The sequence below is a fragment of the Coregonus clupeaformis genome, chromosome 18 (genome assembly GCF_020615455.1).
Source record: "Coregonus clupeaformis isolate EN_2021a chromosome 18, ASM2061545v1, whole genome shotgun sequence".
NCBI lineage: Eukaryota > Metazoa > Chordata > Actinopteri > Salmoniformes > Salmonidae > Coregonus > Coregonus clupeaformis.
The window spans coordinates 19,612,816-19,636,454 of NC_059209.1; the positions used below are offsets into that span (position 1 = coordinate 19,612,816).

A 23,639-nucleotide genomic window follows, 5' to 3' on the forward strand; every position below is an offset into this window, starting at 1 on the left:
TAAATTGATGAGGAAAACATTTTTTAAAATCCATTTTAGAATAAGGCTGTAACGTAACAAAATGTGGAAAAAGTCAAGGGGTCTGAATACTTTCAGAATGCACTGTATGTCATGACATAGCACAAGTGGGGGTGGGGGAGGTGGGGGGGGGGGGCTTCCTCTTTTGTTCTCTATTGCTCCTCTATTGTTCCTCAAGCAAGAGGGGAGGCCGATGACATCATGGATTCTCATCAAACCAACTCCTTGAATGCCCTACTCCTTGAAGTTTGTAGTTGTGTCCATGGAGGTGGGAAGATGTTTTGGGTTGGGAGGTGCTGCAGCACCCTCAGCACCCCTATTTCCCGTGGCTATGGTTGTGTTTTGGTTAAAAAATATGTTTTACCCTTTAGTGTGTGTACTTTACTATATGTATATTTTGGATATCGCTTTTCAAACGTAAAAGTTCAACATTTGCTGGAGGAAGTCTTTAGCAGAAACCTTAAAGAGACTGTATGGAACTTTTGGCTTTGGGGCTGTTGAACCAAAAGGGGTCCCCTAAATGGACAGAAATATTGTCCATAAATTACTTATTTGGCAATAAAGGTGCACACCCCTTCCCACACCCATTAGCAAAAGCATATATTGTTTGCCTAAAACTAAGGATTTGTGTGGTTTCATGAAATAATAAATAATTCATCTTCCATAGTGTATCTTTAAGGGTATAGTATTAGATTATAAGTGTTGAAATTATACTTCTTACATCTCATTATACACTACATGACCAAAAGTATGTGGACACCTGCTTGTCGAACATCTCATTCCAAAATCATGGGCATTAATATGGAGTTCTGGGAAAGCTTTCCACTAGATGTTGGAACATTGCTGCGGGGACTTGCTTCCATTCAGCCACAAGAGCATTAGTGAGGTCAGGCACTGATGTTGGGAGATTAGGCCTGGCTTGCAGTTGACATTCCAATTCATCCCAAAGGTGTTCGATGATGTTGAGGTCAGTGGTCCTAGCCTGAACCATGATAAAAAGCCCCAGACCATTATTCCTGGCTTCCGCCAAACCCAGATTCGTCTGTTGGGCTGCCAGATGGTGAAGCGTGATATATCACTCCAGAGCACGTGTTTCCACTGTTCCAGAGTCCAATGGCGGCAAGCTTTACATCACTCCAGCCGACACTTGGCATTGCGCATGGTGATCTTAGTCTTATGTGCGACTGCTCGGCCATGGAAACCCATTTCATGAAGCTCCCGACGAACAGCTCTTGTGCTGACGTTGCTTCCAGAGGCAGTTTGGAACTCGGTAATGAGTGGTGCAACCGAGGACAGGAGATTTTTACGCGCTACGCGCTTCATCACTCTGCGGTACCGTTCTGTGAGCTTGTGTGACCTACCACTTCACGGCTGAGCCGTTGTTGCTCCTAGATGTTTCCACTTCACAATAACAATACTTACAGTTGACTGGGGCAGCTCTAGCAGGGCAGAAATTTCACGAACTGACTTGTTGGAAAGGTGGCATCCTATGACTGTACCACATTGAAAGTCACTGAGCTCTTCAGTAAAGCCATTCAACTGCCAATGTTTGTCTATGGAGATTGCATGACTGTGTGCTCAATTTTTTACACCTGTCAGCAACGGGTGCGGCTGAAATAGCCAAATCCACTAATTTGAAGGGGTGTCCACATCTTTTGTATATATAATGTATCTTCACAGTCTTTTCACATGGAATAGTAATTGTGGAACAAAAAAAAATTATAACATGAAACAATTGTTCTTACCTGAGATAATGGAAGCGAGACGGAATGCATCAGGGTGGCGAACAGGAATCACAGGTTCATAAGGGGATGTTTCATAAAGCTCTCCACCTGGGAAAACAGTCATGATGAAATTGGTTTTTATAAAAATAAAAATGATAGTGTGCTCACACCCACATACTGTAGTTCATGGTACATTAATTACAGGTATGTGTTGCGGTACATTAAATAAAGGAATAAATAATATAATAATATGCCATTTAGCAGACGCTTTTATCCAAAGCAACTTACAGTCATGCGTGCATACATTTTTGTGTATGGGTGGTCCTGGGGATCGAACCCACTACCTTGGCGTTACAAGCACCGTGCTCTACCAGCTGAGCTACAGAGGACCCAGATATGATCTCAAAATGTAGACAAAGTTGTTGACCTTCATGTGTCTAACGCAAGGCGTCATGGTTTTAGAATCATTGCACAGGATAACCTTTTTTTTGTGCTAAAGCAATAAGCAATTATCTATATTTTATCTAAATTGTTGATAACAGAAACCAGTTTGAATTCTACAGAAGTTGTCAACTTGAGTTTTTGGCCCTGAAGATTTCAATGGTGTGAACATTTGGCTAATTTGGTGATATGCAAAGCAGATCGTTCACCACGGTCAGATAATTTCATTTTGGAAATAACATTTGGTCTGTGATTTAGGTGAGGCAGCCTCGAATGCTGAATTGCGGTGGCTGTTTGTAAAATAAGAATCAAATTAGCACTCAACTGACTGTGCTGCTCCCTTGTGCCTCTCTCTCTCAGAAGCCTCTAATCCTGTGTTTAAAATTCACAGCCATTCGGTGTGATCTAGACAAACCCTCCAGTGTGTAGCATTGCATTTTGATCCTAACAGAAACACAGCAAGGCTGTTGTGGGACAGGCAGGGAGCCTACCACAGCAAATAAGAAAATCCAAAACCTATGGGGAGAGGTGAAGCTCATTGGATAACCATCCAATCAATAGATATCACCATTTGTTTATCACAATGCTCCGTGCTTTTGAAAAGATGATGTTACCTGATAAGGTGTTCTTCCAGCTGTTCAGAGAATGGAGACTTCAACAGAAGGTAGTGTGTGATTCACATATGTGTTGATCAGGTTGTACAGTATAGTGCATATTTCATTATCAGGCTGCCGATCAGGTGGAATAGAAAGCATACCCTTGAAAATTTCACTTTAATAACACAGTGTTATGTGGGTTCACAGTACACTTGTTGAAAACAAAACAGAGGCAACATTGTATTATGATACGTTATCTTAGTTCCATGAAGAAGAGGGGGATGAAAAAACCCACAGTAAAACAACTATTGAAATACACCAAACTGAAGATGAACAACAATAATGCCAAATGGCTAAAATATATGTCACTTAACAGGAGTGAAAGTTGCGCCTCCCAACATTATAAACTATAGAGTGACGACATTGAACTCTTCCCTTGCCAACTCCTGAGCAATGCTCCAAGCAGGGCCACACTAACTCTGCTATAACATGTTGTTCCCTTCCCTGAGGGGAAAAAATTCATAAGCAGTTGTTTCCCCTTCTGATAATGACAAAACATCTCTAATAATGAAGATTTTGACCTGACCATGGAACCTGACCAGGACTCCAGACACACTCCCTAGATTCCTAGACATAATACATTGCTACAGTGGCTTGCGAAAGTATTCACCCCATTGGCATTTTTCTAATTTTGTTGCCTTTCAACCTGGAATTAAAATTGTTTTTTGGGGGTTTGTATCTGTCACGCCCTGGCTCTGGGGACTCTGAAATGTTGAGCCAGGGTGTGGACTTTCTATGTTTAGTTTTCACTGTGTAGCTTCTATGTTGTGTTTTCTATGTTTTGGTTTCTGTTCTAGATCGTATAAATCTATGTTGGGCAGGGTGGTTCCCAATCAGAGGCAGCTGTTGTTCGTTGTCTCTGATTGGGAGCCATATTTAGGTAGGCTGTTTTCATATGTTCTTTGTGGGATCTTGTTCCATTTGGTTTGTTTAGTACCGTTGGACTTCACGTATCGTTTGTTGTTTTGTTTATCGTGTGTACACTTAATAAATAAGATGTACGAGTATCACGCTGCGCCTTGGTCCTCCTCCTTCGACGATCGTGACAGAAGATCCCACCACACCAGGACCAAGCTGCGTGTCCAGGAGCACACGCAGGAGGTAACATTAGTAGATGTCCTCCTCGGTTGGGGGCAGATTACGGAGGAGGAGGCCGTCCGTTGCCGGAGGGCTATGAAGGGGGAGACCCAGGCAGGAGAGGAGAAGCGGCGCCAACCGGGTCGTGGTCGGACAGGCGAGAGGCACCCCCAAAACATTTTTAGGGGGGGGCACATGGCATGGACGACGGGGCTGCTGGAGGCAGAGAAGGGGCGAGTTCGTGGACGAGGAGAGAAGGCCACCGGGTTACGGGAGCCATTGGTGAGAAAAGGGAAGGAAGATGTAGAGGCACGGCGAGAGGTACTGAGGTGTATTGCCAGTCCGGTCCGGCCCGTTCCTGATCCCCGTTTAAGGCCAGTGGTGTGTGTTCCCAGTACGATCCGCCCTGTTCCTGTCCCTCGCACCAAGCCTACGGTGCGCGTCGCCAGCCCGGCCCGGCCTGTTCCTGCACCTCGCACCAAGCCTACGGTGCGCGTCGCCAGCCCGGCCCGGCCTGTTCCTGCTCCCCGCACCAAGCCAATGGTGCGCGTTGCCAGCCCGGCCCGGCCTGTTCCTGCTCCCCGCACCAAGCCAATGGTGCGCGTCGCCAGCCCGGCCCGGCCTGTTCCTGCTCCCCGCACCAAGCTAATGGTGCGCGTCGTCAGCCCGGTCCGGCCTGTTCCTGCCCCTCGCACCAAGCCTACGGTGCGCGTCGCCAGCCCGGCCCGGCCTGTTCCAGCTCCCCGCATCAAGCCAATGGTGCGCGTCGTCAGCCCGGGTCAAGCCTGTTCCTGCTCCCCGCACCAAGCCAATGGTGCGCGTCGTCAGCCCGGTCCGGCCTGTTCCTGCCCCTCGCACCAAGCCTACGGTGCGCGTCGCCAGCCCGGCCCGGCCTGTTCCAGCTCCCCGCATCAAGCCAATGGTGCGCGTCGTCAGCCCGGTCAAGCCTGTTCCTGCTCCCCGCACCAAGCCAATGGTGCGCGTCGTCAGCCCGGTCCGGCCTGTTCCTGCCCCTCGCACCAAGCCTACGGTGCGCGTCGCCAGCCCGGCCCGGCCGGTTCCTGCCCCTCGCACCAAGCCTATGGTGCGCGTTGCCAGCCCGGTCCGGCCTGTTCCTGCTCCCCGCACCAAGCCAATGGTGCGCGTCGCCAGCCCGGCCCGGCCTGTTCCTGCTCCCCGCACCAAGCCTACGGTGCGCGTCGCCAGCCCGGCCCGGCCCGTTCCTGCTCCACGCACCAAGCCAGGGGTGCGCATCGTCAGCCCGGTACGGCCCGTGCCTGCTCCCCGCACCAAGCCAGGGGTGCGCATCGTCAGCCCGGTCCGGCCCGTTCCTGCTCCCCGCACCAAGCCAGGGGTGCGCATCGTCAGCCCGGTCCGGCCCGTTCCTGCTCCACGCACCAAGCCAGGGGTGCGCATCGTCAGCCCGGTCCGGCCCGTTCCTGCTCCACGCACCAAGCCAGGGGTGCGCGTCGTCAGTCCGGCACAACCCGTGCCTGGGTCACCGGTGCCTGGTCAGCTGCTCCACACCGGAGCCTAAGCAATCCGCTCCTACGATGTCCAGTCCAGCTCCAGCCAGCGGGGCCAGACCGGACCAGGGGCGCTACGGGGGGATTGTTGGAGGGTGGTGGTCAAGCCCGGAGCCGGAACCGCCTCCGAGGAGGAATGCCTACCCAGCCCTCCCCTGTTCGGTTTATGTTTGGGCGCGGTCGCAGTCCGTGCCTTTGGGGAGGGGTACTGTCACGCCCTGGCTCTGGGGACTCTGAAATGTTGAGCCAGGGTGTGGATTTTCTATGTTTAGTTTTCACTGTGTAGCTTCTATGTTGTGTTTTCTATGTTTTGGTTTCTGTTCTAGATCGTATAGATCTATGTTGGGCAGGGTGGTTCCCAATCAGAGGCAGCTGTTGTTCGTTGTCTCTGATTGGGAGCCATACTTAGGTAGGCTGTTTTCATATGTTCTTTGTGGGATCTTGTTCCATTTGGTTTGTTTAGTACCGTTGGACTTCACGTATCGTTTGTTGTTTTGTTTATCGTGTGTACACTTAATAAATAAGATGTACGAGTATCACGCTGCGCCTTGGTCCTCCTCCTTCGACGATCGTGACAGTATCATTTGATTTACACAACATGCCTACCACTTTGAAGATATTTTTAATTGTGAAACAAACAAGAAATAAGACAAAAAAACAGAAAACTTGATCGTGCATAACTATTCACCCCCCCAATTACAGCTGCAAGTCTCTTGGGGTATGTCTCTATAAGCTTGGCACATCTAGCCACTGGGACTTTTGCCCATTCTTCAAGGCAAACTGCTCCAGCTCCTTCAAGTTGGATGGGTTCCGCTGGTGTACAGCAATCTTTAAGTCATACCACAGATTCTCAATTGGATTGAGGTCTGGGCTTTGACTAGGCCATTCCATGACATTTAAATATTTCCTCTTAAACCACTCGAGTGTTGCTTTAGCAGTATGCTTAGGGTCATTGTCCTGCTGGAAGGTGAACCTCCGTCCCAGTCTCAAATCTCTGGAAGACTGAAACAGGTTTCCCTAAAGAATTTCCCTATATTTAGCGCCATCCATCATTCCTTCAATTCTGACCAGTTTCCCAGTCCCTGCCGATGAAAAACTTCCCCACAGCATGATGCTGCCACCACCATGCTTCAATGTGGGGATGGTGTTCTCGGGGTGATCAGAGGTGTTGGGTTTGCGCCAGACATAGCGTTTTCCTTGATGGCCAAAAAGCTCAATTTTAGTCTCATCTGACCAGAGTACCTTCTTCCATATGTTTGGGGAGTCTCCCACATGCCTTTTGGTGAACACCAAACATGTTTGCTTATTTTTTTCTTTAAGCGATGGCTTTCTTCTGGCCACTCTTCCGTAAAGCCCAGCTCTGTGGAGTGTAAGGCTTAAAGTGGTCCTATGGATAGATACTCCAATCTTTTGGTCTCTTTGTTGCCTCTGATTAATGCCCTCCTTGCCTGGCCCGTGAGTTTTGGTGGGCAGCCCTCTCTTGGCAGGTTTGTTGTGGTGCCATATTCTTCCATTTTTTAATAATGGATTTAATGGTGCTCCATGGGATGTTCAAAGTTCAAAGCTCCTTGTTCTTCATGGTGCCGCTTGCTTGGTGGTGCCCCTTGCTTAGTGGTGTTGCAGACCGATCATGTGACACTTAGATTTCACACACAATGACTTTATTTAACTCATTATGTGACTTCTGAAGGTAATTGGTTGCACCAGATCTTATTTAGGGGCTTCATAATAAAGGGGGTGAATACATATGCACGCACCACTTTTCTGTTATTAATTTTTTAGAATTTTTTTAACGAGTTACCTTTTTCATTTCACTTGACCAATTTGGACTATTTTGTGTATGTCCATCACATGAAATCCAAATAAAATCAATTTAAATTACAGGTTGTAATGCAACAAAATAGGACAAACGCCAAGGGGGATGAATACTTTTGCAAGGCACTGTATAAGAAAGTAAGCAACCTGTTGTAAGACATTGCAGAGGGATTGCCAGCAGCCATACTACCCTACATCCTATTGCTTGCTTGCTCCTGAAACTAAGCAGGGCTGGGCCTGGTCAATTCTTCGATGGGAGAATAGAATATGCTGAATGTGGTGTTGGAGGGCCATAAGACAGCACTATTCCATCTGGTAAGGGAGTGATGGGGGGAAAACGGAACTGCATAAGGTGCCGTCCTTCGAATGAGACATTAAACAGATGTCCATAATCTCTGTGGTCATTAAAGTAGCCATGGCACTTGTTGCAAGAGTAAAAGGTTAACCCCAGTGTCAAAGCTTAAATTCCTAATCTGGCTTCTCATACTACCTTGGCCACCTCCAGTAATTATATCCAGCTTCCAACTGACTCATTCAACCCCTCTCCATATGGATCAATCAACCCCTGCAACTCTTCTCCAGGTAGAAGATAATGTGTTCCAAGCAAAATAATGGTAAAATAAAAGTTGGTGTGTCTGTTCTTATCATTATGCGTTTTCATACTGCTGCTTCATAATCATGCAGTTGCTTATTGAGATGTGGAAACATCAGAAGCAATGCTGAAACCTTTGTGTTGTGGACGAAGACATCCCCATGTCTACCACTTCCCTAGCTTCTTTTCACTACTTCAGTCAGCATTGATGATCATCACAACGTGTAACATCACCACTGCAGTTCTCGAAGAGTAGGTGTTGCAGAAAACATGGGGGTGGGTTGTGGGATGAGGGGTTATTATCCCAATTTCTCCCTGTCCACAATTTTTCATATCATTCTACACATCTCTGTAGTGAGAAAGCAAAGGCAGCCAGACAAACATTCTTAAATAAGATTCTTAGAATCTTGTTTCTCATGGTCTGAGAGTCCTTTAGGTGCCTTTTGGCAAACTCAAAGCAGGCTGTCATGTCCCTTTTACTGAGGAGTGGCTTCCGTCTGGCCACTCAACCATAAAGGCCTGATTGGTGGAGTGCTGCAGAAATGGTTGTCCTTTTGGAAGGTTCTCCTATCTCCACAGAGGAATTCTGGAGCTCTGTCAGAGTGACCATCGGGTTCTTGGTCACCTCCCTGACCAAGGCCCTTCTCCCTCGATTGCTCAGTTTGGCCGGGCGGCCAGCTCTAGGAAGAGTCTTGGTGGTTCCAAACTTCTTCCATTTAAGAATGATAGAAGCCACTGTGTTCTTGGGGACCTTCAATGCTGCAGAAATGTTTTGGTACCCTTCCCCAGATCTGTGCCTCGACACAATCCTGTCTCAGAACAATTCCTTCGACCTCGTGGCTTGGTATTTGCCCTGACATGCACTGTCAACTGTGGGACCTTATATAGACAGGTGTGTGCGATCGACCTGTTGGAGACCCCTGGTGTAGATGAAGGGGAGGAGACAGGTTAAAGAAGGATTTTTAAGCTTTGAGACAATTGAGACATAGATTGTGTATGTGTGGCATTCAGAGGGTGAATGGGCAAGACAGAATATTTAAGTGATTTTGGTAGTAGGTGCCAGGCGCACCGGTTTGTGTCAAGAACTGCAACGCTGCTGGGGTTTTCACGCTCAACAGTATCCCGTTTGTCTCAGGAATGGTCTACCACCTAAAGGACATCCAGCCAACTTGACACAACTGTGGGAAGCATTGGAGTCAACATGGGGCAGCATCCCCGTGTCCATGCCCTGACAAATTGAGGCTGTTCTGAGGGGGGATGCAACTCAATATTAGGACAGTGTTCCTAATGTTTGGTATACTCAGTGTATAATAACAATGCATTTTATTGTAAGTCAAAGATAAAGTAATACTTCATTAATAATATTGTCAAACATAAAATTATAGCGTGAAGGTAGTGGATGGATTTTGAAAGTGTTTTCCAATGTTATCACATGCCATGCAAAATTAGAAATGCACAAATACAGCATCATTCTCTCGCTTGGGGTTTAAAAGATTCACATTCACAGCAGGAGGCCATGGCACTCTGTTCTTCAAGAACTGTGCTATTTGACAGTCACCCAACCAATAATACATTCATCAAGTTAAAAAAATATACATGTATATATTCCCAGCTGTTTAGTGTATGATGGTTTGCTGGAGGGCAACAACTTATCGTGGTAATTAAGACTCCATTTGACTTCATTTGCTCTGACAGTGTTACGCATGGCCAGAGTGAAACAGACAATCATGCGTCCCTTGTAGGAGGATACTGCTCTTAACTCTATCAGTCCCGAGACCCCAGCAAAAATCGGCTTTTCATTTATCTGCATGTCCAGCCCTTATATTTAGCCTCACAATGAAGTGTTTTACCATTTTATTTTCAGGACAACCAGGGCCACAAGTAGAACACAAAACAATTTGACATAAACAGTTGCATTCATGAGTTTTATTGACAAAAATAAGGCCTGCCAAAGCAAAAACCTGATAAAAATGAATCAATATGAATGCTGTAAGTTCAGAAATAGTTTGCTCCGTGGGAAATGAATATCTAACTAGTCAGCGACAACTGTGTGGAGTTTGTGACAGCAACTATGTGAGCTTATTACAGTATTATATACACTATGTCCTGGGATTTCCGATGATCTTCTATGTAGAAGAACTCCTTACCTTCTAACAACTCTTGTGTAGCTTGTGAGTGTCATAGAGCAAAATCTGTGCGTGTTCATGAGAGTTTCAGCTTTTCATAGATAGCTTTTAGTAGTTTGTAGCCCAAACCATTCTGATTCTACAAACGTTTTTGTATAAAAGACCCGGCCCGGGCCCCTTCGGGATCTGCCCTTGTCTCACAACCACCGCTCTAGCTCAGCACCTGTTAATCACACAGACTAATGGTTGGAATCTATGGATGCAAACAGGGCTGGGCGATTCCGATGGTACAACCCAGAAATCTGTAGCTTAAACACACAATGTTTAAAAGTGGTTAGAAGTCCAAAACATGCTGGCGTTACGGTGGGACTCATTGGGTTAAGTTGATTCGGTGGATGACGGCCTAAGGGTTTTAAGCTGTAGAGAATCTAAAATCCATCACATATTCATTATCAATAGGAGTACATTCCTGAGATGATGGAAGTGTCCTATGGATTTTTCAGCTTATAGATTGAAGCAAAGTACATTTTAATAGCTGTCATTCACCTAATTTGTTTAAAGCTGACCTAGTCTATTTGCATAAATGAAGAATATTGATTACATATTTCTCGGTAGTTGAAGACCATCTGTGTACAAGAAAATTGCAACGGCTCTGATAGCTAGTCCACTCGCATGATTCCAATGATCCGCATTCAATCATCCATAAACCTTTATGGCGGGACAAATCCAAATCCCCACTTGCCCGTATTCAGAATGCAAAATAGTCTGTATCTTCCTGCCAGGGTAAGAGGGGCGAATTTCCCAACTATAGCAGCCACTCTGGGTGTCATTTCAGTCATATTGAAATCTGCTCGATGGATCTTCAGTTACAGTAAAGGAATCATTAGAGGGATTTGCAAGGACATAGAACGCCATCCCTGTCATCATATTTCATTGATCCTTTTCACAAGTTTTGGGGGGTCTGAAAGTCTCTATTGATTTGTTCCAGAAAAATATTGACAGGTCTCTTCCTCTGATGATGAAGCACCCACCTAGCGAGCGTGGCGAGATGAGGAAAAACAGAGGACACATTCAGCATGCAGAAGCAAACTCCCATTGCCTCACTGGAGAAATGTGCTCCTTATGACAGTGGATGGCTAAGGTAATGGCTGGTGACTGCTACCATTGCTCATGGTAATGATGGTTTCACTGAGGAATACTGTGTACCTCTGTAACCTTATGTATTTTCTCCCTCCTAGGAATAACATACTCAAGCTGGCATAGGGTTCCTATTCCCCCTCTCTAAATTAGCTGTGTAGTGATATTAGCATGGAATACTGACAGATTGTGCTCCTGACCTTTAGAATACTAGCATTCATGAAAATGGAGGGGGAAAATCTTCTATTTTTTAAGTGCTTATTTCGTTATTTCATGTAAGATCTCACAATGTCCTGAGACAGACTCACGTATGCTCCCTGCTGTAGAAATCTGTTCTACTAATTAAACTGCAAGGAACCGCCCACATAAAGGCCTTCAATTCTCTTAGCTATCTATAATAATATAATATAATATGCCATTTAGCAGACGCTTTTATCCAAAGCGACTTACAGTCATGCGTGCATACATATTTTTTTGTGTATGGGTGGTCCCGGGGATTGAACCCACTACCTTGGCGTTACAAGCGCCGTGCTCTACCAGCTGAGCTACAGAGGACCACAATCTACTCAATTCACTTTCATTTGAAAGAACAAACCGTGATATGTGAAGAATGGGACTTCTTAACTGACTAGCCGGAACTGCCTCAAACCCTGGTGCTCTCTCCATGAGGCTTAAAAGCCCGGGCCTTAATCGAAAGAGAAATGCAGTTACCTTTATGTTATTAAAGAGTATGCTTCCCACATAGTAATTACGCTATTATAAATTCAGACTCCTAACCCCTGTTGTCCGGCAGTGAGAAGGACCTATTCAAAAGGCCAGCCATTATCTGTCACTGACACATTGCATTCAGCTGGCATTTCTTTTAAAACCTCAATTAACGGTTCACATGTACAATATTAACGACTGCCAAAGACGGAGCGCGAGTAGCCCAATGAATGCTGGTCCTTCTCACAGCAGCACCACCCTCCAGTGTGCCGCCCAAACTACCACATGCACAGAGTAACAAAGTCTAAGCCGTGTGAGATTTGTGGTTATCATTGCACTAGGAGTATAAGCCTTTACCCCTGCATTATGCTCAGAGCATTTCATGAATATAAATACTGGAAATCCACGAATCATAAGAATAGAAGACAAAGATTATAAAAAATACAATAAATATATAGGCAACTTGCAGACATTGTGCCTTTGTTCATTTTTATCTTTGTTAATGTTTTGTCATAGGCAGGGTCTAGGCAGGGTCTAGGCAGGGGATCTAGGCAGGTAGCCTAGCGATTAAGCTTGTTGGGCCAATAACCGAAAGGTAGCTGGTTTGAATTCCCGAGCCGACTAGGTGAAAAATCTGTCGATGTGCCCTTGAGCAAGAAACTTAACCCTAATTGTTCCTGTAAGTCACTCTGGATAAGAGTGTCTGCTAAATGACTAAAATGTAAATATTCTTAACACTACCTAAAATTCATTATGCAAAATGAAGAGAATGCAACATTTTTGCTGCAATTTAGCACACACAAACCTTTAATAAATCTGCCCCAAAGTCCCTAAATGACTTTCTATTTTAGTCAACAGCAACACAGGCTGGATCTTAGGAATGATCTACATAGCCCGTAGACATCCCCCTATCTGCTGAGAAAACCTTTCAAGCTGGTGCTCTTCCTACAATATCCAAACTTTTTCTGGGTTTTGTCCACAACCATTTTTTAAGTGGCTTGCAGCGTTTTTGAGGGTCTGTGGGGAATCGGCCCTCGTGTTTGTTTCCAGAGAACAATGTTATATACTGATTGTTTCCAGTTAACAAAAGCCTGGTTGACTGCACAATGGATCATGATTAGATTAAAGCTGCACTGTAAGAGCCCTGGCCTCCATTAAAGCCCGTTTTATCTCCCTGGACAGTGCCAAAATGGGACACTTGCATTCTTCGGTCAAGTATCCTCAGTACAAGACACAGGGGAGGTCTGTATTTGTCCAAACAGCTTACTGTATGTAGCGTATTGTACCTCAAAATGTTAACTCTAATCAGAGAGGCCTGCTTCAAGGGCCTAACATTTCACTTGAACCCTCTATTCTAGAGCATAGGCTTAGAGACTGACATACTTTGACTGGTGCCATTAGCTCCTGGTAAATCACTCTGTACATATTGTAGACTAGTCAGCCAGTGACTTAGCCACAGTTGAAAAGCATATGGTGTGTCAAAGCTTTTGACTACATTAGATCTTATGATCTGATTTGACATCAGCTGCAGTGATGTCTTGAGACATTCATCATGCCACGCTTATGACAATGTGAAGTAGGCTTTTGAAGGACTAAGTTCTAAGTGAAATATTACATCCTGCACTGTGCAAGTGACAGGCTCCAGGCCATTGAACGGTGGGTTTATAACCTAATAATATGATAATATGGAACACTTTAGGTGAAAACCAATAGCGCACCCCTAACAGGTCTCGCCGCTGTAATTGCATTATAGCTCCATTATAGCTCACAGAGAATGGAAAGCATATATTTTTCGTCAGGGGTTTCAGGGTATCAATATATACAGCGCATTCGGAAAGTATTCAGACCCCTTGACTTTTTCCACATTTTGTTACGTTACAGCCTTATTCTAAAATTGATTTTTTTTTTTATCCCCCTCATCAATCTACACACAATACCCCATAATGACAAAGCAAAAACTGTTGGATGGGGAGCGTCGCTGCACAGCTATTTTCAGGTTTCTCCAGAGATGTTCGATCGGGTTCAAGTCCGGACTCTGGCTGGGCCACTCAAGGACATTCAGAGACTTGTCCCGAAGCCACTCCTGCATTGTCTTGGCTGTGTGCTTAGGGTCGTTGTTCTGTTGGAAGGTGAACCTTCGCCCCAGTCTGAGGTCCTGAGCGCTCAGGAGCAGGTTTTCATCAAGGATCTCTCTGTACTTTGCTCCGTTCATCTTTCCCTCGATCCTGACTAGTTTCCCAGTCCCTGCCGCTGAAAAACATCCCCACAGCATGGTGCTGCCACCACTATGCTTCACCGTAGGGATGGTGCCAGGTTTCCTCCAGATGTGACGCTTGGCTTTCAGGCCAAAGAGTTCAATCTTGATTTCATCAGACCAGAGAATCTTGTTTCTCATGGTCTGAGAGTCCTTTAGGTGCCTTTTGGCAAACTCAAAGCAGGCTGTCATGTGCCTTTTACTGAGGAGTGGCTTCCGTCTGGCCACTCTACCATAAAGGCCTAATTGGTGGAGTGCTGCAGAGATGGTTGTCCTTCTGGAAGTTTCTCCCATCTCCACAGAGGAACTCTGGAGCTCTGTCAGAATGACCATCGGGTTCTTGGTCACATCCCCGATTGCTCAGTTTGACCGGGCAGCCAGCTCTTGGAAGAGTCTTGGTGGTTCCAAACTTCTTCCATTTAAAGAATGATGGAGGCCACTGTGTTCTTGGGGACCTTCAATGCTGCAGAAAGTTTTTGGTACCCTTCCCCAGATCTGTGACTCTACACAGTCCTATCTCGGCGCTCTCAATTCCTTCGACCTCATGGCTTGGTTTTTGCTCTGACATGCACTGTCAACTGTGGGACCTTATATAGACAGGTTTGGGCATTTCCAAATCATCCAATCAAGTTGTAGAAACCTTTCAAAGATGATCAATGGAAACAGGATGCATCTGAGCTCAATTTTGAGTCTCATAGCAAAGGGTCTCAATACTTATGTAAATATGGTATTTCAGTTTTTTATTTTATACAATTGCAAACATTTCTAAAAACCTGTTTTCACTTTGTCATTATGGGTAGTGTGTGTAGATTGAAGAGGAAAAAAATTAATTTAATCCATTTTAGAATAAGGCTGTAACCTAAAGAAATGTGGAAAAGGGAAGGGGTCTGAATACTTTCAGAATGCACTGTATCCTGTAGCAGGTGCAGCATACATACAATCCATTAGACTTTCCTTATTCTCTGCTTTTTAAAAAGAGACCTAGATGATCATGTAGCCACTATCTGTACCTAATTACATCTAATTAGCTGATTATGTGTTTGTTCACTAACAAATGACATATACAATTCATAATAGCAGAGTCATCTACATCTATTTATTCTGTGTATATGTTTATCGTCTATATGTTCTGTCTGTTGATTCAGTTTACTGTGGCAACACCATTTCACCAAATCAAATTCCTTGTATATGTAAATGTACTTGGCGAATAAAGGTGATTTGGATTCTGATTCTGATTCTTATCTATGCACATACCTGCAGATCTAATTATGCAAGTATCTATGTATGTTGAATCCGGCAACAAACATTTTATAATTTTTTCATTGATTTCAGTCTCACCTTCGGTCAGGCCCATGTGGATGCTCCAGTAACTCTGCAGACACTGAAGCTCCTTCTTCATGCCCCTTTTACAGCGACAGTCATACAGGGGACTGACCAGCAGCACCTCCAGGGCAGATTGGCACTCCCTGTTGGCCAGCATGGTGTCCCTTTCTCTGCCCACCAGGCACTGGCGCATCACCCGGTAGCGGGAGCTGCACTGGGGGTTCTGGTTGCACATGTCACTGGCCCTCACACAATCCAACCAGCCATGGGCACCCGTCCCAACCAGGGCCGACGAGGAACCGCCCCAGGAAAACACAACCCCATCTGAGGGAGGGAAGTGGATGTTCTCTCATTGGTCTGACTGAATGGAGTGACACATGCATGGGAATATTTGATGATTTTACTATATCACTGGTGCTGTATGAACATTTCATAAGGCAAGGCAGTGTTTCCTAAACCTCTCCTTGAGTACCTCCAGCCGTTCCATGTATTTGATATATTCCAGAACTAGCACATCTGATTCAACAGATGAAGAGCTTGATGATAAGTTGACAAATTGACTCAAGAGTGCTAGTACTGGAATACATTAAATAAGTGGAATAGCTGTGGGGTACTGTGAGGTTTAGGAAACACTGGTGTAAGGGATTTCTGATCACAGGACATATTGTTTACGAATATGAAACATGCAGAGAAAACATACACATACAGTATAAGGAAATGTAATTAAATAACCGTGTAATCACCCAGCGGACAAAACTGGTTGCAATGACGCCATTCTGATGGTTTTTGTGATGCAATGGTTGGGTTGAAATATATTTTTTAATATGGTTTTCTGACCAGATATGGCATATTATATTTAATGTCTCAATGTTGTCATGAAAAATACATATTTTGTTGTAATGCATTTATCTGATGTTGCTACAAACAAAAATCGACCAGAAAATGACGTCATTATGACATTCCATGCCAAATGTTGTCCACTAGGAACTATATATTGGTCCTAAACCGTCTTGAGAATGTAAAAATATTGCTCTTCTCACAAGAGCAGAATCTAATAGATCTATTATAAATGCAGTCTACTGTGCAATTGAAACTCAAACTCCTTACAATGCTGCAATCTCAGCAGGCAGAATTTGGCTTGGGACATAATAATCCCATTTTCTGGTTGTAAACTACATTTCTGGTTGTAGAAACATCAGATTACCAGATGACAACAGCATCAAGGAGTCTGAGGAAAGACAAATATATGATAGTTGTTTGACAAGTCAATATAGTCAATGTTCATTTGTATGTAGGCTATGATTAGCACACACACATTTGACGCATCAACTAGTTATATGATATATTTCAGTCTATTATCTGTTATGCTTCATGGGCTGCCTTAATCTTTTGGCCATTTATTGGCAAGATATCTGATCTGATTGGTCAAGACCAATAATTTGGCAAAAGATCAGAATTGGGCTGCCTGTGTATGGTCATTGATCTCAGTGCACTCACCTTCCGAATATAAAAGTTTTCCATATTGTTGTTGTGTATGGCAGTCAACTCAATAACAAAAATGTTGAAAGGAAAACAGAGGCTTATCTCTTCAATGGCATAGACAAAGAAAGATACAAACACTGACTCCTATATAGATGGAAAGACTGACATGAGAGATACCTTCAGGTAAACCTGCAAACTGCTAAGGGGGATATTGATATAGACTTTGCTATTGGTTTAAAGTAGAGGGAGTATGCAGTAAAACTACATTATGCGTATAACCACTATCAGTAACTGATTAATTGAGCATCATCTACCATCAAGACAGATCATCATCATCATCATGTTTAGGCTATGCATTAACTTTATGTGGGTTATTTCACTATCTCAACCTTAATCAAATAGGCAGACGAGATTCCAAAAGACAATACATATCTGCACTAACAACAAGTTGGGAGTATAGGTAAAATGTTGCAACTAATAAATTCTAACGTGCACTCTATGGGTAATTAAGGAAATAATGTAAATGTAATTGATTTAATGATGCGATAGTAAAACCTAAGATTGATTTCATAATAAGTGGGTTATAGGCGAAACAACATCAAATGAAAGAGTCTACTGAATGTATAATATTCACAACAATTACTAAACTATCCCCATGCATGTCATGCAATTGAATAAATAGTTTTATATGAATTTAAAACTTAAGAAACATCAGAATATAAATGTCTCACCTAAAAGAAAAAGAACGAGGCAGAAATAAATCCACATCATGAAGAATTGGTAGCCTAATTAGATGCAAGGTCAAGAAGCCGTAAAAGTGAGGATCCGAATGAATTTCTTCCTTTTGTGGACGTGTTGTAATTCCCCTTCCAAATCGTTAATTCCGTCGTAACTAGAACTGGGAGAATTTAAATATCCGCGCAAAAAACTCAAATTTAGTGTATGGAACGTGCCTTCACAATTTCCACTCTCAGTAATCCACAAATTCGGAAACACAAAAAAAGACAATCTCAAAATCCTCTTGGTAAAGGAATTAAATCCCAGTCTGTGAGCAGTTATTTCATAGGTCGTAGGCTATATATATATATATATATATATATATATATATATATATATATATATACCGTACATATCGAATGTACTGTGGCATCTCTCCGCATCAAGAGCTCTGATGATCCGGTTCGCAGCTCCCACACTTGAAACGATATGCAAATACAAATATTTGGCAACGATAATGAAGTCAGATAACTTTTACAATGACATTTCTCTGGAGGATTATGGAAACTACAGCTACTGTAGCCTACGCAGGAGGGACACTGCTGAGTGAAGACTTGACACTCCAAAAGCCGCGCGCCTCTGACTTTCTGAGTCTCTGCGCTTCTTTTTGAGTGTTCTGGCGTCACAGGAGTTAATTTCACGAGCTTCGGGAAACCAGCAGAGGGCGATGCTGACTCACTCGTTTACTGGAAAAACTATGAACAACACTATTTATGCAAGAATATGGCTTCTGTCAAATTATTATGAGAGGAGTCCATCTTCCGGTTGACAGCTCGATTGCTGGGCTGGCCTACAGCAATTATCTTCAGTAGATTGTGACATTTCGGAATCGGCTGTGTCTTGTATGTCATCAAATCAATTGTTGTTTTAATGCTTCCACAATCCACTCATTCACCAACAAACGAACGTCCTCTTTAAAAATTTAAGACAGGACATTTCCCAGCTAGCAATGAGGAATCGGCCCAGAAGCGGCCCTCTTCCGGGGGGCCGGAACTGATTGAATCGACCCGGAATCGGGTGTCGGACTCGGCCCGGAATCAAAATGAATGACTGCCCAGAATCGGCCCAAGTACATCGGGCAGTTTCCATATAACGGAATTCAGCCGACTTTGCCGGCATCTTACCAGAATCCCCAAGAAACGGGCCGATGAACATTTAAATAAATGTATACAAAATTCCCCGATTTTGTCATTTTAAATACAAATTATACATATCCACAAAGTTTTATTTATACACCCTTTTCGTCATATCTAATTGGTAGTTACAGTCTTGACCCATCGCTGCAACTCCTGTATGGCCTTGGGAGACACAGACTGGTATCGAACCACTGCTATGCAGTGTCTTAGACCGCTGCGCCACTTGGGAGGTCCAATCCACAAAGTTTGAATACTGATCAATTGACATGCACAAAGTTTCAAAATACTAAAATACTACTTAAACAGCAAAGACTCCTAAAGATTTTAATTTAAATGTGAATTTTATTTTTTGATCACAGAAACAATGAGAAAATATGGAAAAATAAATAAATAATGAAATGTTTATTATATAAAGCAGCCCGTGTAATAATCTGCCAGAGAGTAGCCACAATCGGCCAGAGCCCCAAGTAATTTGGGCCAGATAACTCACACCGGAATTGGCCCGAGCTCCAAGTAATACATTTGGGCCAGATAACTCACACCGGAATCAGCGTTAGTTCAATCCCCGCATCCTAGCCATAAGTAATACTGCCGAAGGCGGCCCAGACTCGGGCCACATGACGTCGGCCGAGTCTGACTCTCAGCCGAGTGCCCCGACTCTGAGCTGGAATCAGCCCAGATCCACTGTGCTAGCTGGTTTGCCTGTTCCTGCACATCACAAAATGTGTTATAAATGTTATTTATTTGTCAGGTGCTTTCATGGGAACACATAAACCCTACTTTTACCATGTCAATTCCAGTTCATAACATTAAACTAATGTAGGCCTAACTGTCAAACAGAGTTATCAAATGCAGACTTCTCAGATGGCAGAGATAACAACAACAGGCTCATTCATTTCCACTATATATCATCATTACACTTCATGTGTCGTTAGAATCTTGGTCTCAAACGTATCAATGCCAAGGATGCCATGAAGTAAATATTGAAGCACAAAACTTACATTTTTCAAAGTCTTTCACATTTACAAAAATGACTCAGTTGTGCTTCATTGCTTAAATAGGTTCTGGCCATCATACATCTTTACAAATCTTAAAAACAAAGTATATTTAGAGACAGGCACATTGAAAAACTGCATGGCCAGTGCCTAATAATGATGGTAAACTGTCAGACGGTCATGTGCTACAGGGGCAGCACTGAGCTAGCCTGTCACGTCACTTCCTGGACTAGCTCAAACTGCGCATTTTATGTCTTGAAAATCTCCCCCATGAGACGCCATTTTGGTTCCTAAAATCGACTTCCTTGACTTCAAATGCGCCATTGAGTCTTCACATAGGATTGAATGGTGTGATGTCATTGATGGGTTTATATATACCATCTACACTCTTAGAAAAAAAACATGCTATCTAGATTCTAGAACCCCATAGGAGAACCCTTTGAATAACCTTTTTTTTTTGTTCCAGGTAGAACCCTTTTGGGTTCCATGTAGAACCCATTACACAGAGGGTTCTACATGGAACCCAAAAAGGTTATCCTATGGGGACAGCTGAGGATCTCTTTTGGAACCCTTTTTTCTAAGAGTGTATGGTATTAGCCCTACATTGCAAATCAGTGAATTAGCCCCACAATTGTGAATTCTCTTTTTCACCATAAATGATCAATTTCTATGATAATCCTGCACACATACATCCTTTTCATGCAGTGCTCTGTCAGGTTATCAGACTCCTTAGTGGGAGTTTGTTGAGGTTGAAATGGTGTACCATGGCTATCTCCATGGGTACAGTATATAATTGCTCCAATGTAGCATCGCAAAGCATCTGCAGTGTTTAGCATGTAAAATTAGAGAGAAAGCAGAGTCATACTGGGATGTTGCCTCGTATGCCAGACTTATAGGCTAGCTTTCCCACAATAAGACTAGGATTGGCACTACACAGGCCATAAATCAGGAGAGTCAAACTAAATTCCTGGACTGCAGTGTCTGTGGGTTTTCACTCCTCCCTTTTTTCATGATTTATTAATTAACCCTGTGAGACCCAAGCATAGATCCAAATGAATAAAAAAAAACATATTACCCTTCAGAAATACTTGCAGTAGGCTCTGGTTATGAAAATAATCAGTTTTGTTAATTTCTAGTTTACAGAACAATTTAGTGGAAATGTTGCAAAAAAAAGAAATTCTATTAAAATCAAAATCATTGACAATCGAATTGATTATTATTTACAAAATCCAACCATTTTGCTATATATGCAAATTAGTGGCAGATTTATTCAAGGTCGACAGAGGAGATCCCTGAGGGCCCCTCACACCAATGTTCCTTCCCTTTGGATACTTATTAATTAGGATTTTGGAGTACACAGAGAAGTTATGCATGACTGATTAGAACAGGAATTATAGGGTCATTAATAAGTAGAAAGACATGGCTTGAATGGAAAATATGATTGAATAGCCAGACATTTGATGCTTGCACTGCTCTTTAAGGCTTCCTACTCTCACTGTCTCGACTTCCGCCGAGGCTGCCTCCCCTCCTTATTCGGGCAGGCTTCGGCATTCGTCGTCACCGGCTTACTAGCCACTGCCGCGCCATATATCATCATTCCATTTGTCTTGTCTTGTCAATTACACACACCTGGTTCATATCCCCTCATTAGTCCGTGTATAAGTGTTCCCTCTGCCCCCTTGTCCTTGTGGGTGATTGTTTTATGTGAGTTGAGTGTAGCTCGGTGGAGCTACTCGTACCTTGTATTGTTGGGGTAGATTGTGCCTCTGTGCCTGTATTTTGTTGTCGCTATCCAGCGCAACTGTGTACGATGGAATAAACTTTGTATTCAGTGATTTACCCTCCTGCGCCTGACTCCTTCTAATTACATTCATCACAGAATCACCCACCGACTATGGAGTCAGCGGGAGAGGAGGGCATGCCTGGAGTCGTGGCACGGGTCCAGGAGCATTCCACGATGTTGGCCAGCTTGGGGGAAGCGATGGATCGGGTTCTTCAGGTCGTCCAACTCCTGGAGAGACCAGCTGGCCAACCGGATCCAGCCACCCACACCGCAGCACCCGGAGGGATCCAAATATCCCGACCACGGGAGTCCGACGGGACGGCGGCGCTCTGCCAAGGATTCCTCCTCCAACTGGAGCTCTGCTTCTCCAGCATCAGGCCGGCCCCATCGGAGCGGGAGAAGGTGTCCGCCGTCATTTCCTGCCTCTCGGGGAAAGCCCTGGAGTGTGCCAACGCGGTTTGGAACGAAGGAAGAGCCGCGTTGGAGAACAACGGGGAGTTCGCTCGCCTCTTTCGGGCTGTCTTCGATCACCCGCCCGAAGGTCGAGAGGTGGGCGAGCGGCTGGTCCACCTGAGGCAGGGGACGAGGACCGCGCAGGACTTCGCTTTGGAGTTTCGGACTCTTGCAGCGGGGTCCGGGTGGAACGAGCGGGCCCTGATCGACCATTTCCGGTGCCATCTGCGGGAGGACATCTGACGGGAGCTAGCCTGCCGGGACATCATGTTGTCCTTCACGCGACTGGTGGACATGGCCATCCGTTTGGACAACCTGCTGGCAGCCAGAGGACGTCCTGGAAGGGGTCTGCCCATTCCCACCCCGGCCGACTCGGATCCCCAGCTGATGGAGCTGGGTGGAGCCGCCATCCGAGAGAGCGGAGGACGACAGTGACAGTGTCACTCGGGTGGCACGAAGGGACAGTACACCACACGTGGTCGTCAATGCTCTTTTGGGTCTGGAGGCGGCAGGCAGGGCACTCTCGCATCACCTCAGGTATCCGTGATCAGCTGACCCACTGGGCACACACGTCACCCTCCTCTGGTCACCCAGGTATCGGTCGTACAGTGCGCTGCCTGACCGGAAAGTTCTGGTGGCCTACCTTGGCTAAGGACGTGAGGGTGTATGTCTCCTCCTGCTCGGTGTGCGCCCAGAGTAAGGCACCTAGGCACCTCCCAGCGGTTAAGTTACAACCTTTACCAGTTCCACAACGACCATGGTCTCACCTACAGTGGGGAAAAAAAGTATTTAGTCAGCCACCAATTGTGCAAGTTCTCCCACTTAAAAAGATGAGAGAGGCCTGTAATTTTCATCATAGGTACACGTCAACTATGACAGACAAATTTAGATTTTTTTTCTCCAGAAAATCACATTGTAGGATTTTTAATGAATTTATTTGCAAATTATGGTGGAAAATAAGTATTTGGTCACCTACAAACAAGCAAGATTTCTGGCTCTCACAGACCTGTAACTTCTTCTTTAAGAGGCTCCTCTGTCCTCCACTCGTTACCTGTATTAATGGCACCTGTTTGAACTTGTTATCAGTATAAAAGACACCTGTCCACAACCTCAAACAGTCACACTCCAAACTCCACTATGGCCAAGACCAAAGAGCTGTCAAAGGACACCAGAAACAAAATTGTAGACCTGCACCAGGCTGGGAAGACTGAATCTGCAATAGGTAAGCAGCTTGGTTTGAAGAAATCAACTGTGGGAGCAATTATTAGGAAATGGAAGACATACAAGACCACTGATAATCTCCCTCGATCTGGGGCTCCACGCAAGATCTCACCCCCGTGGGGTCAAAATGATCACAAGAACGGTGAGCAAAAATCCCAGAACCACACGGGGGACCTAGTGAATGACCTGCAGAGAGCTGGGATCAAAGTAACAAAGCCTACCATCAGTAACACACTACGCCGCCAGGGACTCAAATCCTGCAGTGCGAGACGTGTCCCCCCTGCTTAAGCCAGTACATGTCCAGGCCCGTCTGAAGTTTGCTAGAGTGCATTTGGATGATCCAGAAGAGGATTGGGAGAATGTCATATGGTCAGATGAAACCAAAATAGAACTTTTTG

The 23,639-nt window shown here is 44.6% G+C and overlaps 1 protein-coding gene across 2 annotated transcripts in view; it reads right to left on the bottom strand.

Annotated features, from left to right (window-relative positions):
* LOC121551356 (GDNF family receptor alpha-2-like) overlaps positions 1 to 18,219 on the bottom strand; it is a 77,276-nt gene extending 59,057 nt beyond the window's left edge. For both annotated transcript variants that reach the window (XM_041863964.2, XM_041863965.2), the window contains exons 1-3: positions 17,608 to 18,219; positions 15,410 to 15,718; positions 1,764 to 1,850 (exon numbers count right to left, since the gene is read on the bottom strand). In XM_041863964.2, coding sequence (XP_041719898.1) covers positions 1,764 to 1,850; positions 15,410 to 15,718; positions 17,608 to 17,647 — 436 coding nt within the window. In that variant the 5' untranslated portion in view covers positions 17,648 to 18,219. The remainder of the gene's footprint in view (positions 1 to 1,763; positions 1,851 to 15,409; positions 15,719 to 17,607) is intronic.
* Positions 18,220 to 23,639: the final 5,420 nt, after the last annotated feature.